Source organism: Coenobita brevimanus, chromosome 44 (assembly GCF_032717465.1).
Source record: "Coenobita brevimanus isolate Jiangsu-jjx chromosome 44, ASM3271746v2, whole genome shotgun sequence".
Classification (NCBI taxonomy): Eukaryota; Metazoa; Arthropoda; class Malacostraca; order Decapoda; family Coenobitidae; genus Coenobita; species Coenobita brevimanus.
Window position 1 is genome coordinate 45,648,792 of NC_136997.1, and position 16,520 is coordinate 45,665,311.

The following is a 16,520-nucleotide window of genomic DNA, read 5'->3' on the forward strand; positions in this document are numbered from 1 at the left end:
CCACACTTACACCCAGTCATTGTTGGGCCAGAAGTGACGCGACCTAAGCAACATGTACCCAAACAAAGAGGCAAGTGTAAAATAGTGTAGTTGAAGAGATGGCAAGGTTTCATGATGTGCAATTGATGTGATAAGGGAAGTTGCGTGGTTTGCTGATGTGCATGTTTTTGTACTTAGTGTTTTGGTGCTGAAGTTAATATTAATTCTGTTATATGCAATTGTACTGGATGTTATGCAACTTGTGTGTGGACAGGATTATGCGAACGTAGTATTCATATAAAAAGCTCTCTCTATCTGTCTCCGTCTTTCTATCTATCTATCTATCTAATCTTTCTTACCAGGTTCTGAGGCCGTCAATAACTCACTACAGACCAACTCAGTGGATTACCTCAAAGATTTCCTACGCACCACCCACGCCAACCTCACCGCTCTCACTTGGCACCAATGAGTTGAAATAGCATGTGTGAGAAGGACTCTGGTTGTAGTAAGGAATAGAAAGAAAGGGGAAAGAGAGAGAGGTTGGGGAGAGGATAGAAAGGGAAGGGGAGGGAGAAGCGGGGAAGAGACGGGGTAATGAAGGTGGCCATGACTGGGAGAGGGGAAGAGAGAGTGGAGAAAAGAGGAAGGGGAGAGGTAAAGAGAAAATGGAAAGAGGAGGAAAGGAAGAGGGGATGGAGAGTGCAAAACGAAAGTTGAGATGGAGTCGTGTCGGTGTTTCGCCTTCAGTTATCTAGATGCAATGTAGTCAAGTGGTTAGAATGCGCCAGTCGAAGTGCTAGCCATAGAGTGCATAGGGAACCAATTTCTTGAGAGGGTGTTAAGTTGCGTTGTCAGGATTCCGAGGCCTTGAATAGTGAGCGAGTGGGAGTGTGACCCCTTCAATTCAGCAGATTTTGGCTAGTGTCTCATTCTATCAAATTCCTTCTGGCTCCCTGGATCCTGCCTCACCTCACCCGATCGTGGGAAAGGAGGTCTGAATGATGATGATTTTGTGTCCTAAGTACGTTTCAAATCTCGCCACTCTAATGCTGATGTTCCTAATTCTTTTCCTATTACTATCACACGTTTCTATCCACCTTCGCCTTCCACCGCTCAGGTACTACTTAAACGGTCACACAGCTGGTTGGCGTGAGTTTCTGGACCCTGGCGTGATGGACCAGCTGGGGTGGGAGGTGGACCAGGTGGTACGGGTGAGGGATCAGTTGGCTCCACGTCTACCTGTGTGGCTTAGTGAGTGGACCAAAAGTATAGCATCATCATCAGTATCATCATCATCATCATCATCATCATCATTATCATCATCATCATCAATATCATAGACATTATTATTACTATCATCATCAACATTTGACTTGGAGGGAAGGAGTAAAAGAAAGAGAGTGTAATTGTGTGTGTGTGTGTGTGTGTGTGTGTGTGTGTATATATATATATATATATATATATATATATATATATATATATATGTGTGTGTGTGTGTGTGTGTGTGTGTGTGTGTGTGTGTGTGTGTGTGTGTGTGTGTGTGTGTGTGTGTGAGAGAGAGAGAGAGAGAGAGAGAGAGAGAGATGGACTCAAACCGGAATATCTGATAAATTTCGGTGGTTCTGTTTCAGCTGAGAGTGGATCAGCGTACGGTGGAGGGGCAGAGGGATTGAGCGACACTTTCATAGGTGGGTTTCTGTGGATGGACAAACTTGGGTTGGCAGCTGTGAAAGGGGTTGATCTCGTGGCTCGTCAAACTCTCTACCAGGGAAAGTATGCACTCCTCGACCCCAAGCTTGTGCCCTACCCGGTGAGTTAGTTCGTTCGTGTAAAATGCAAGAAAATGTGTTAGAGATGTAAAGAAGGAGGGAATTTTGGAGGAGAAGGAAGAGGAAGAAGAGAAGGAGGAGGAGGAGGGGGAGGAGGAAGAGGAGGTTTCCCTGAGAGCTGTCCTTTCACCCTTCTTCGTGACTAGCACCCTATTGTCAATCTATTCAACTCTGCATTCACGATGGGGAAATGGCAATTTTAGGCCACGTTAGAGTAAAAAGAGTACAGTAACTGTATTAATCTATCGTTACAACTCAGCATTCAAGATAGAGAGATGGCAATTTTTGGCCAAGTTAGAGTGAATGGAGTATAGAAACTGTATCCTGCCTATCAACCTCTTTCCTCAGGACTATTGGCTGTCTGTGCTATATAAGAGGTTGGTGGGTGAGAGGGTGTTAAAACTGAACCTCACTTCCACCTTACCATTCCTTCGTCTCTACGCTCATTGTCTCAAGTCCTCCAGCTCCTCACAAACGCAAGGTAAAGCTTTGTAGTAGCAGTAGTAGTATTATTATTAGTAGTAGTGTTCATGGTATTTGTTTGAGTAGTAGTAGTAGATGCAGTAGCAGTAGTAGTAACCTCAGGCTCATTTGAACGTGAACCCAGTGGACTTTAGACTGATGCTGCCCTCCTTCTGCAGTCCACCATCATCATTTTGGGGGATAGGGAGGGGACTGAGGGACGTTTGTATAACCGAGCAGCTCCACAGCCTGCTTATATCAGTGCCACCACGTGAAGGCGGATGATGATATTGATGATGATAATAGTGATGACAATGATGATGAGAATGACAGTGACAGTGATGATGATAATAATGATGGTGAAGATGATAATGATGATGATGATGATGGTGAAGAAGATAATGATGATGATGATGATGGTAAAGATGATAGTGATGATGATGATAGTGACAGTAGTGATGATAATGATGTTGAAGATGATAGTGATGATGATGATGGTGAAGATGATAGTGATGATGATGATGGTGAAGATGATAGTGATGATGATGATGATGCTATACTTTCCTCCCACAGGCGGGGTGGTGATATATGGAATGAACTTAGACTTGGAGAAGAGTGTGAGGGTGGTGATCGGGGGGGCCTTGGTCTCCTCTACCGTCTTTCAATATCTCCTACACGCACCTCTCACATCAGGGTTAGTGTCTAGCCTTGTCTTATTATTGATGGAGTGAGGGATTATGGTTGTTGATTCTCTCCCCCCCCCTCTCTCTCACACACACACATACACACACACAACTCCTGTAACACGATCCAACTATCTCTTTACGGTCACACTCAGTACAATCTCTCTCTCTCTCTCTCTCTCTCTCTCTCTCTCTCTCTCTCTCTCTCTCTCTCTCTCTCTCTCTCTCTCCCTCAGATTCTGAAAGTAAGACCACAACAAAACTAAGATCCTATTATGCCTAAGACCACAACAAACCTTAGATCCTACTATGCCTAAGACCACAACAAACCCAAGTTCCTCATATACTAATGTCAAAACATTCTCTTCTTCCACCCAGGGACGTGAACCTCAATGGCAAGGTTCTAAAAGTGACAGATGATGGTTCTCTACCCCCCATGAACCCCACACCCCTACCCCTAGGCGCCTTCAGCATACCACCAGCCTCACTCGGGTTCTGGGCACTCCATTCAGCTCGGGCCCCAGCTTGTCTGTAAAAGGTGAACACTTTTTAAATCTGTCTCCATTACATTTGTCAAAGATAGTGTAGTTCTTTGTATTTTGCATTTCAGTATTCTAATTCTGTGAAATGTTTGACTGGTGTAAGTTATGAGGTGTGATAAAGAGGGTGTGAGTTGGAGAGAGTATCCTGTTGGCTGAGGATAGGGTGACAGAGGCGATCCGTCTGTGGCCACCCGTTCTGGGATTAAGGCGTCTATGGCCTTGTATGCACAGACAAGCAGACAGATAGATTGATACACAGACAGACAGACAGATAAACAGACAGACATCAGGCAGATAATGAGACAAATACAGGCAGACAAACAGAGAAGCAGGCAGGTAAATAGACAAACACAGGTAGATAAAGAGAAAGACAGACAGACAGGCAGATAAACAGAGAGACAGACAGACAGGCAGATAAACAGAGAGACAGACAGACAGACAGATAAACAGAGAGACAGACAGACAGGCAGATAAACAGAGAGACAGACAGACAGGCAGATAAGCAGAGAGACAGACAGACAGGCAGATAAGCAGAGAGACAGACAGGCAAAGAAAGAGACAGACGGATAGATTATAGGTAGAAACACAACTTCAACGCGTTAACCCTTTAAGGAAATTAGAAAACGAACTTGGAAACAAATATAGAAAGTGGGATTTTATAGGACAAACAGACGTAATCATGGTAATGTTTGTATAGTTTTTTTCTTCACCTTTGAGGCCCAGATTTTTGTCTTTTTCCAGCTTATTTCACCAAGTTCAGTGATAGAAAAGACGGTGTTACGGCTCTCCATGCCTTCCTCAGCATTTCTTCGTGACTGACATCGTGTTATATTGCTAACCTAGTAAAGCATCGTATCCTTTTGTCAAGGAAGGAAGGCTACATGGCAGTAATTGCGTGTCATGGACCCGTAGTTTTGTTTGCATCGTCGGGTGACAAAGGTTCCCAGCGATAGAAAGGTGTAAGTTTAAGTTCATGTGGTTGGCAGCTCTTGGTTGTGTCCCACTAGCGATTTATCCGGCAAGAAAGGCTCTGCCATAATCACCGGGCCACCTAAGCTCCCCCACCACGACAAGGTGGCTGCCACGGAGGAGTTTTTTTTTTTTTTTTTTTTTTTTTAGAACAAGATAAAAAATTGAGAGATCCTTTCATTTCCGTCAGAGATCAAGTCCTTTTCAGCCATCCTTTCATTTCCGACAGAGATCAAGTCCTTTTCAGCCATCCTTTCATTTCCGTCAGAGATCATGTCCTTTTCAGCCATCATTACCGTTTAGTCAGAGACCATTTCCCCACCTTCCTTCATCGTGCGTTCAAGTGGTGGTCAGGTGCATCCTGTAGTCCACGGGGTGGTGCTCTTACACCATGCCCACCTCCACACGGGTGCAGGCCTCTCTCTTCAGTAGCGGCATCTGCGTCTTTGCCTCATAGTGAACCAGTGACTTGCCCTTAACCTTACACCATGCCCACCTCCACACGGGTGTAGGCCTCTCTCTTCAGTAGCGGCATCTGCGTCTGTACCTCATAGTGAACCAGTGACTTGCCCTTTGCCTCATACGGCACCGTTGCACCCACCTTCAGTTTGAGTTTGTGTACAACTTTGTCCCCGTTCAGCAGCTTAAGTTTCAGTTTATTCTTGAGAGACATGTCCACATTAAACTGTAGAGGATTTTTGAACGTGTAATGCAATACCGTTGTTCCCTCGGGCTGCACCTCGAACCGCCACCCGAACTGCCTGAGATGTACTGGTATTTTGTTCCTGCTATTGCCCTTCAGCTTCAGGCGCAGTGTGGTGGGCAGAGGCCACATAGGCAGCTGCGCGCTGAAGCCTTTTATCAGTAATTTACCGCTGAGCATCCTGCTCAGATCGAACTACGCTACCTAGGAAAACTAATGCACAGTTAGGATTAGATCCTGTCAATTAAAACTACCGTAAATGCAGAATCCCTACTCCTGAGACAGAGAAATTGTGCGGAGATGCTTACCCGGTGAAGTTTTGGCTGCGACTGAAAGTCGTCTTGAAGGACCCGTGCTTTATAGCTTGAGGAGTATCCGTTCTCTATGCGTATGTTAAAGAAAACGGAAATTGCACTTTCAATTATGATTTCAAATTTTTCGTTTTCCTTGTACATAGCTTAAAATGTTCAATAAACTGGCTGTAAAATTGTATTAGTGCTATGATAAGATAGTTTTATGCTTAGTGATCATTTCTCGTAGTAAAAGGGGCCAGAAATATGCTCTGCTATGCTATTTAATATGGTAATCTCTTATCTATGTGCTCTTCTAGTTACCACCCGACATTATATTCAGTTTAGGAAGAACCTCTGGTAGTGAAGGGATTATAATATTTTCACCTGTGTCGCAATACGTCAGGTATACCAACACACGCACCCATATATCTTTTTACTCTTATTTTAGGTGAAAGTTGGAATAATTTCGAAGTTTTTATTTGACGTAGAGGAAATATATATATATATATATATATATATATATATATATATATATATATATATATATATATATATATATATATATATATATATAAAGTATGATAGTGAAGATCTCTATGCATCCTGTGTGTCAGCCCTGCAGCTCACAAATCGCTGCCAAGCTAAATAAAATGGTCAGGTGGCAGGGAGACCATTCTGTGTGCCATTTAGGCTGCCACGGGACGATGTCGTTTGAATTAGGCGAGGCGTCTGGCAGAGAAGCATTTGTAGTCTGTTTAACCTGACAAACATCCCTAACCCCTTTGAGCTTAGTTGGTGGCCAGGGGTAGTCAGACTGGAGATTTGGGGGGTTGGATTTGTCTAATAACCAAGAAGATTCATTCCTATCTCATTATTAAGATCCATTCGCTATTGCGAATTAGCTTTCAAAGATCCCTAACCCTTATGAGCTTAGTTGATGGCCAGGGGTAGTCAGACTGGAGATTTAATGGGCTGGATTTGACTAGTAACCAAGGAGACTCAGCCCTACCTCACAATTAAGTTACAAAATAGCATTCAAGTTCTGTTTGGTGAAAAAAATATGGAGTAGAGAGAAGGCTGCATGTAACCCGCCATAATGAAAGGCAGCCAAATAAAAGTGACTGGAAAGAACACTAATAATGCAATAACATTATGTTCTAGTAGTAAAGAGACTAGATGTTCCATAGTAGTAGTAGTAGTAGTAGTAGCTGTAGCAGTAATAGCAGTAGTAGTGACAGTAGTACTAGTAGACGTAGATGATGTTCAGTAGTATTATAGTTGTAGAGGTAGATGATGTTCCTGTAGTGAAGATAGCAAATATATTCAGTAGTAGTAGCAGCAGCAGCAGCAGCAGCAGCAGCAGCAGTAGTATTAGTTGTAGTGGTAGTGGTGGTAGTGGTAGTGGCGTTGGTGGTGTAGCATGCAAGATAAATCGCCGATGTTGCAACAGGGAATGGATTATGTTATATGCAAAATAAATCGCCACTGAGAATATGTTGCAACAGGAAATGGAGTATAGGTTGCAAAATAAATCGCCACTGTGGTGGTGGTGGTGATGGTGATGGGATTAAGGTGGTGACGAAGCTGAGGGTGATGATAATGAAACTAAAGTGATGATCTTGATGATGATGATGAAGATGGTGGTGATAATAGCGAAGGTGATGATAGTGATGACGATGGGACTAAGGTGATGATGATGGTGGTGGGTGATGGTGATGGTGGTGATGGTGATGGGATGAAGGTGGTGACGATGCTGAGAGTGATGATGATGAAACTAAAGTGATGATCTTGATGCTGGTGATTAAGATGATGATGATAATGGTGATGATGATGGGACTAGGGTGGTGATGATGATGGTGGTGGTGGAGGTGATGGAGGTGGTGGTGGTGGTGGTGGAGGTGACAGTGGTGCTGCTGCTGATGATGATGATGTTGGTGGTGGTGGTGATGGAGGTTATAAAATAATGATGATGATGATGATGTTTTGGTTTCACTGGCAATTAATTTACACTTGTATTTTCAGCTGTGGTAACTATCCTGGACCCCTCATGGACCAAATGTGTGTACCCAGTGAACCAAATGTGTGTACCTAGTGAACCAAGTGTGTGTACCCAGTGAACCAAGTGTGTGTACCCAGTGAACCAAGTGTGTGTACCCAGTGGACCAAATGTGTGTACCCCCAGTGGACCAAATGTGTGTACCCAGTGGACCAAATGTGTGTACCCCCAGTGGACCAAATGTGTGGACCCAGTGGACCAAATGTGGTCCCAGTGGGCCAAATGTGTGGACCCAGTGGACCAAATGTGTGGACCCAGTGGACCAAATGTGTGGACCCCCAGTGGACCAAATGTGTGGACCCAGTGGACCAAATGTGGTCCCAGTGGACCAAATGTGTGGACCCAGTGGACCAAATGCGGTCCCAGTGAACCAGATGTGGCTGACCGGAGAGTAGAATTTTGTGAATGGTACCTGGACAAAAGCGCGGCAGATGCAGCGTTTCCAGACAAAATTGTCTGGAGCGATGAGGCCACCTTTAAGTTAAATGGCTCAATTAATCGACACAATTGCACCTACTGGGCTCCTCAAAATCCGCATGTTACTATGGAACAACATTTGAACTTACCAGGGGTTACAGTGTGGTGTGGGATATCAGCATTAGCCATCGTAGGACCATTCTTTTTGGACCAAACTCTCACTGGTGCCATTTACCTAAACTTACTACAGGAATCCGTCGGTCCACGCATTGAAGAGATGTTTGGTGACGAAGAGATTTACTTCCGGCAAGATGGAGCATCTCCCCACTTACCATCGTGATGCAAATGCAACTCATCCGAACACATGGATTGGGCGCAGAGGTGGCGTTTAATTCCCTGCACGTTCCCCAGACGTCACGCCAATGGACTTTTTTTTTTTTTTTTTTATGATGGGGATATCTCAAAGATTAGGTTTACTCTGCAAAACCAGCGACAGTCGATGAGTTGAAAGTGGAAATTGAAATCAGTGTCTCGCAATTCCAAATGCAATGATTCGTAATGTTCTAGAATCCATCGGTCCGCGTTATCAGCTGTGTCTGGAAAATGGTGGTCATCAGTTTGAACATTTGCGGACATGCAGGAATGAGTAGACTAGCCATTTAACTTTCTTTAATTACATCTAATATTCTTGTATCTATGTCAATAAACACGGCATTTATTGTCATTCAAAGTCTAAGTACATTTTTTTTGGGACACCCTGTACATCTGTGCGTGTATATATAATGGATATACTCATAATATACACTGTATATTTAAATAATATGCAGAGGAGTGGGTGTTTGTGTGGAGGGATGGCGTGTGTCCGTGGAGGTGAGGCTGTGCAGAGCTGTGGCTGTATGTCTGGAAATTTGGTGTGATGCTGGTGTGGTTTTCTGTGAGGTTGTGTTTGTCTGTGTGTCTGTGTGTGTGTGTGTGTGTGTGTGTGTGTGTGTGTGTGCGCGCGCGCGCTTCAGGAGGTCGTTTTGCGTGTGTGGAGATAGTGTATAATGTGTGTGGTTTGGCATGTTGACGTGTGGGTGTAAGTGAGAAGATTTACTGTGTTTGTTTGAATGTGCTGCTGTGTGTATGTAGGTGAAAGTGAGTGTGAATAGAGTATATGGTAAACATCTAAGTATAATTTCTGACCATGATTGCTATAGTCCCTGATGCTTTCTCTACGACTGTTTTCTCTTATGCTCTCAGGCTCCTATGACCCAATCCCAGCTGAAGTAAATGCCCTGGAGTTTAATGGAAAAGAATACGAGAGATGTCACGATCATTGAAGGGTTAAAATTTACAACATTAACGCTCTCAAACACTTATAAATAGCTTCTAGGTAAATAATAGCCAGTTGTATTAACTGGAATAAAATACTAGAGTTTCCCCGAAGATGAGAGGGCTTCCATGCCCTCTAGTGGATGTAAAAGTAGTTGGGTAAAGTTTCACACAAGTTTCTGGGCTGGACAAGCATGACATTCCATTAGGCAATCAGTTGCCGTCGGACGAGAGAAGGGGTGAGGCTGCGTCGGCTCCGTCTCCTGATGTAAGTGTTAAATTTTTCCGTTTGGGGTTAAATTTCTCTGTTTTTGCCATTCAGATGATTCAGATAGGACACAGAGGTATCTTGCTGCCAACCAGGAAGTGTCATAGGTTAGATAGCTCCAAAAAATAAGGGCAATAGACGTCATTTTGCTGGTTAAGGATAGTGATGGTGTGTAGGCTTCTCTTTCTGCAAGTGTTGGGTTTTGCTGTTTTTGCCATTAAGGTGACTAAATTAGGACACGGGGATATCGTACGGGCAGCCAGGAAGCGTTATAGGCTAAAGAAATTGTAGAAATAAAGGTAAATGGATGTAATTTTAGTAGTCGTGTATCAGTCACCTAGAGCTATAGCCCTAATTGTCAAGTTATCTGTAGCCAGACGCCTTAATCCCGTAAGGGGTGGCCACAAACAAATCACCTCCATGTCGCCCTGTACCCTGCCATTTCTCTGCCTTTCCCCCAGCTTACACCCTCTCTCTCGCATCCCTCTCTACGTCATCTCTCCATCCCATTCCCTTCACTATGCTCATTTTATTATAACTTGGCCTAAAACTGCAATTTCTTCATCTCGAATGCTGAGTTGTAACAATAGAATATTATGCTAGTCACGAGTAAGTGCTACAGTATATCAAAGACGCAACTGAGACGCGTGAAATAAACTGCAAAAGGACGAAAGTTTGAGCCAAGTTAATGTGAAAGGAGTAGAGTACAGAATCTTCCTAGATCAAATATAATAGTTTCCAGATCAAAAAGAACTAGAAAAAATCATCACCATCATCATCAAAAACACACCACCACCACCACCACCACCACAACCACCACCACAACGAAAGTCATCATCATCATGAAATTTTTGTATACCTTCACTCATACAATCATGCAGACAGTTTGTTACACACTGATAAAGGCACACAGTAAATACGCACACAGCACGCACACAGTAGCTACCTACACATTGAAAACGCACACAATAAACACTAAATACGCACACACTGGACACGCACGCACTGAACACGTACATACACTGAACACGTACACGCTGAACACGTACACGTTGAACACGTACACACTGAACAAGTACAATTTGACCACGTACGCACTGAGCACGTACACACTGATGCACGCACACGCTGCGGCATGTATACACTGTACACGTGCACACGGAACAGGCACACACTAATGTATATTCATACACTCAGACACTGATATAAGCACTGATCAGCGCATGCACGCACACTGATACACACAGGCACTGATACACACAGGCACTGATACGAGCATATAGATACACGCACACAATGATGCACACGCACACAAAGGAACGCACATACTGACACACACACACACACACACACACACACACACACACACACACACACAGGTGGTGGGTCATTTTTAACTGACAGATAGGAAATATCTATATATCTACAGTATATATCCATGTCTATATCTATCTATCCATATATCTATTTTTCTATATATCTATCATTAGAGAGAGAGAGAGAGAGAGAGAGAGAGAGAGGAGATGGGGGGGTGAGGGGCATGAGGTAAGCCAAGCAAGGAGGAGGGTAGACTTGTTGTTGTTCGTATTCGTCAACGCGATAGGATGGCCGGGGATACTGTAGAGATGGAAGGCAAAAGTGGCAGGAGATAAATTATATAAAATGGTGATCCTTGAACCTTACCTGTATCGAATCGTTCGTATCGTGTTTTTATAAAGGATCTAACATGTTTACATGCGTCGTCGGCCTTGGTCACCTAATGGCGGCTCTCCACGCTGCTTGATCTTTTGCAGCCTCCCTTTTCACTCCCTTATCCCCAAGGTCACACACTATGACCTCGTCCCAGGCCTCTCTCCCTCTCCCTCTCTCTCTCTCTCTCTCTCTCTCTCTCTCTCTCTCCTCTCTCCTCTCTTTCTCTCCCCTCTCTCTCTCCTCTCTTTTTCTCCTCTCTTTTTCTCTTTCCTCTCTTTTTCTCTCTCCTCTCTTTCTTTCTCTCCTCTCTCTCTCTTTCTCTCTCTCTCCTCTCTCTCTCCTCTCTCTCTCTCTCTCTCTCTCTCTCTCTCCTCTTTTTCTCTCTCCTCTCTTTCTCTCCTCTCTTTCTCTCTCTCCTCTCTCTCCTCTCTCTCTCTCTTTCTCTCCCTCTCCTCTCCTCTCCTCTCTCTCTCTCTCTCTCTCTCTCTCTCAACCCTACCCCCGACCTTCACACTTCTCTTTCTTCGCACCCATCTGTCATCCTCCATCCTCTCTACATGTCCAAACCATCTCAACCTACCCCTCCCCATACCACCAAAACATTCCTGTCCCATCCTTCCTCCTAACTCTTCAATAGTAAACCTAGCCCCCCTCCTCCCAGGCCTCGCATTCAAGGACGCATTACACATCCATCTCATCATTGCCTTTTCTGTGCGATATGTGTTGGCTACGTAAACCGCGGTTAGGTAAAGATTCGTTTAATCGCCTGAGCCTGAGTGACATCCTTCTTATCTTATACTTACTATCAAGCGATTTTATTTAACTTATGAGCAGCTGATCGTACTAAAGAGTTTAGTAATGCTGTACTAGATCTTTCAGTTTGAAAAGCCTACCCTTAGCTGAATAAAATCATCAGGCTGTTGCAAGAATAAAATGAACGACGTTTCGGGGCTGAATGGGTTAACACTATGATCATTTGCCCCGATATTATCCGATTTATTCACCTTCTCGATAACTGACTGAAATTTGGTAGTTATGGTCGGTAATAGGATGGGGCTTTGACCATAATGGCTTTCAGGTTGGCTTTCATGATTGTATCGTTCACATATTTGCATAAAGATTGTGATTTACACCCTTCCTTGATCAGGGCATGCGTTCTGACGTGCGTGAAGTTGCCGTGAGTTACGGGGGAGGGGGGGGGAGTGAAGATTGTCAGTACCCCCTCCCCCCCAACAAATTAATTAAAAGAAATAATGCGTGTACTCTGTTGAGTGACGTAGATGTGGACGTATTATAACAACATTTTTACACGGTACAGCAATTCCACTATGACACGAGCTGTTGATAATGCTGGTGCTCTTGGGTTTAATGAAGCTATTTTTTCGGTGACAATCCCAACAAAGAAATGAGTTCATTATTCACACACCCGTCCGGCAAGGGAGATACAGTAGTCCTGGTTAACAGCTGTTTATTTCAAATATGCCCTAAGGCTTATGAAAAGTCCCAGACGCTCCTTGCTAATTAAACAGCCAATGGAAAATATGTTAAATATCATTGTTAAATTTACCATCATTTACAAACAACCACACTGATATATTTCCAGAGGTAAATTTGTGTGTTTTGTCGTCGTAGCAGTGGCTAATTGTACACACCATCTCTAAACCCCAATCTTCTCTATGCCCGCTACTCCAGTCCCCCATCCCTACACCCTTCCCTACCCCCTTCCCTACCCCCTCACCTCTTCCCTACCCCCTCACCTCTTCCCTCTACGTCTCCTCCTCTCTCCCCCCTACCAGTCAAACCTCCCCTACCCTCACACCTCTGTTCTCCACCTCTCAGGTTGAATTTTTCCATTGACACGAAGAGGAGGATTTTTGCACGACCAATCAGGCAGAGGATATTTACACGCCCAGGCAAGCAAAGGATATTTACATCGACACGACAGACGCCAGGAGTGGGAAATAATCGCTTTCTCCACAAGTAAAAGGTATTTGAACCATTTTTAAACTTTTTTGAAATCTGAAATATTTTTTTCTGAGCTTTTCTCACATCGTACACTTAGTCATGCATTTTCTTTATTGTTAAAAGATGTCTGTGATTTTTTTTTTTTCTCTCTCTCTCTCTATCTCACACACACACACACACACACACACACACACACACACACACACACACACACACACACCGCTCGCTGGTGCAGTGGTAACGTTCTCGCTTGCCAACTGGTGGACGGGAGTTCGGGCCTCGCTCAGGTTGCGAAAAGTTTCACTGACGAAGTGGGTGGTTACTGTCCCCCTTGAGCAAGGGGACGGGTGTGTGCGTGTGTGAAGGTCACAGCCTTGCCCTTAGATCGGACTATATGAGTTCTCAGCTCCCTTCCGGGAGGGTAAAAGCTGACGATCATGACCATCAAGTGACCCTGACCGACCCGGTGAATTACACACACACGCAAAGATAAATTTTGCACGAGAGCACTGATAGCTATGTGGTGGCTGTGATGTCAGCGGTGTTGTTGGTGGTGGTGTGTGGTTGATTGTGGTGGTAGCACGTGGTGGAGGTGGTGGTGATAGTGTTATGCTGGTGGTGGTATGGTGATGGAGTATGGTTGCGATGGAGTGTGGTTGTGTTGGTGGTGGAAGTGCGGGTGTGGTGATGATACAGTAAGGTTGTGAAGATCCTAAAGGAAGGAAGGATGTGTGGAATGGGAAAGAATGGAGTGACAAGTTGGGGTTAAAAGACATTGACGTAAGTTTGCAATATAATGTTAGTTATGGATAATAAATCTCTCAGGGAAAAGCTCTATGAAGCCTCCTATGCCACCCAGTAGCATATAGTGCGTACTTTGGCCTAATTGATATTTGCTCCACAGAAAACTATGGAAACGCCGGAGGACGAGATGTCAACCCTGGCCAGCGAGATGGCAAATGCAGGTGAGGGGGAAGGAGAAGCTACAGCCCCAGAAGACAAAGTTGCTACCGCAGAAGACCTCAAGAGACGAGATGGCAACCTCAGAAGAAGGGATGGCAACTACGGAAGAAATGGCAGCTGCAGACGACTAGATGGCCGCTGGAGAACATGGCAACCCCTGCAGAGGGGTTTAGCTTGAATTGATAGGTGATGTGGTAGGGAGGGTAGCAGCAGCCGTGGCGGCACCTGTATAGCGTTACTCTGGTAGGCATTGCATTCCTTAGGCACCTTTAATGTTCCTGTATTTCCCCAGGCGATGCAGAGACGGCTGCGAGGGAGAGACGAGACGGCCGAGAGAGCAGAGGAGACCGGAGAGCCTGCAGGGAGCGCCGGACAGGACAGGTGACAGGTTGTATTTTTCTTTGTATATTCCTTTAGGGTGTGATTGTGTGTGCATTTTTTTTTTTTTTTTTTTTTTTTTTGCGTGTGTGTGTTTGGTTCCCAGCATACTAGGCTGGGTGTGGCAGGTAGGTGGGTTTGGGGAGGGAGGTGGGGTGGGGGGAGGCGGGAAAGGGGGGACTTCCTTCCACTTCTATCTTCCTCTCCGTCTGTCCTGTCTGCCTGTCCTCAGCGCAGCCGAACGTGCTGGGATGGTGTGTCTGTCTGTTAGTGTCTGTCTGCTTTAGTGCTTCTTTCTCTTCCCCACCTTTACTTTTTTATGCGCTTTTTCTTTTTCTGTCGTTCTAGAGTGAGCGTGATGGAGAGAGGGTAGAGGGGAGGGTAGGAGCGAGGGAGCGAGTTGGAGATAGACATAGGACCTACTACATAATATTAATTGCTAAAGGTATGTTGCCCGTATTTAACTGATATACTTTGATAATACTTGAAACATTTGTTCTAGTCCAATACTTTTGTGATATACTTTGAGATACTTTGATATATAAAATCTTCTGCCAGAGTAACCTAACAGCTGCTGCCATTGCTACTTGTATACTTCGTAAATGTATTGTCATTGTAAACTCTTGTAAAACACTAAAGATAATAAAAGAATCAGTTGTACTGTATATCAACTTTACTTTGCCCTTTATGGTATTACATGTATGACTTTAAAATACAATATCACAGAAAAAGTAAAGTATGCAAAGAAAACATACAATGGTATACTCTAGTTCCCAAAGACATGGAACAGAGTACACAGTAGACTCCAGCACAAGTTAACTTGCTGCTATAAACTCTTGGGTATAAAAACCCACAATTCAACTTAGGATTTTTCGAGATGGTGGAACTGGTATAAATTCAAAGTCCAAAAAGCACTCCAATTTGGACTTAGGATTTTTTCGAGTGACTGGATCTGGTATAAGTCTTAAGGGCACCAAAACCCTTACTTCGGACTTAGACTTTATACCCACCAGAGAAGTAGGTATAAAGTCTAGGGATATAAAACCCCTACTTCAACTTGGTGACCAGAAGGGGGGGGGATACAACACCTACTTTACCTTAAAAAAAAAAAAAAAAAAAAAACTACGGATGTAAAACCCCGTTTCAACTAAAAACTCTACGGATGTAAAACCCATATTTCAACTTAGACTATTTTGTGGAGTTTGGTATAAAATCTACGGAATAAAAACCATTAGTTCAACTTAGAATCTGACGGAGTTGTGTAAAAACTCTACGGATATAAAACCCCTATTTCAACTTAGAATATTTTTAGAGCTATTGTGTAAAATCTACGGATGCAAAACCCTTATTTCAGACTGACTATTCAGACCCCTCCCCCAGGTACAGGAAAACCAGTACTTTGGTCAGCTATGGTTTATTGATGGGTAACTACAGTATTTGTACAAGACTGACTAGCTTCATTACTTAGTGCAATTAGCACTGCGTTGACTAGCAGTAATAGCCTTATTTCGGCTGTTTATAATCCTCCCGAGTTATTTCCTCTGGTGTCTGCAGTTTATTCATGTTACTGCCAGACTGTTTTATATATATTCTGGTGCTGAAGCTCCTGTACACTGGCCCCCCAGGTCATCTCGCTGGTTGGTAGTTTTCATAGTACTTCTTACCTTAGTGTTCTCCATTCAAGTTTTTTCCCATGTGTACTTAAGGTATCTTGATAAGGAAACCTGCAATGAGTGTACTGCAGACACACTGCATGTAAGTCTGACCAGCTATTGTATCCAGTGTAGGTAATGGTGTTCTTTACCCATGTCCTATTTCAGAGTAGATCCAGATACTCCTATGTATCCCTTCACTAGTGCGGTTATCAAAGCCTTCTTGCCATCCTGTCAGTGAAAGTTCTAAGTCTATTGGGCAGTCAGGTTTACCCCTTCGTCAAAGTCCAAATGAGGTACTGAAGTGGGTATACTGCACCTTTATCAGAGTTCATCAAGCCAGATCTAAAGACTA

At 44.0% G+C, this 16,520-nt stretch overlaps 1 protein-coding gene across 1 annotated transcript; it reads left to right on the forward strand.

The window, feature by feature from the left end:
- The first annotated feature begins 1,151 nt into the window (after window positions 1-1,151).
- LOC145398086 (heparanase-like) lies at window positions 1,152-3,488 on the forward strand. The gene is made up of 5 exons (XM_080271041.1): window positions 1,152-1,230; window positions 1,611-1,789; window positions 2,157-2,289; window positions 2,844-2,964; window positions 3,332-3,488. The coding sequence occupies exons 1-5, from the start codon at window positions 1,152-1,154 to the stop codon at window positions 3,486-3,488; spliced, it is 669 nt and encodes a 222-aa protein (XP_080127167.1).
- The last annotated feature ends 13,032 nt before the right edge of the window (window positions 3,489-16,520 follow it).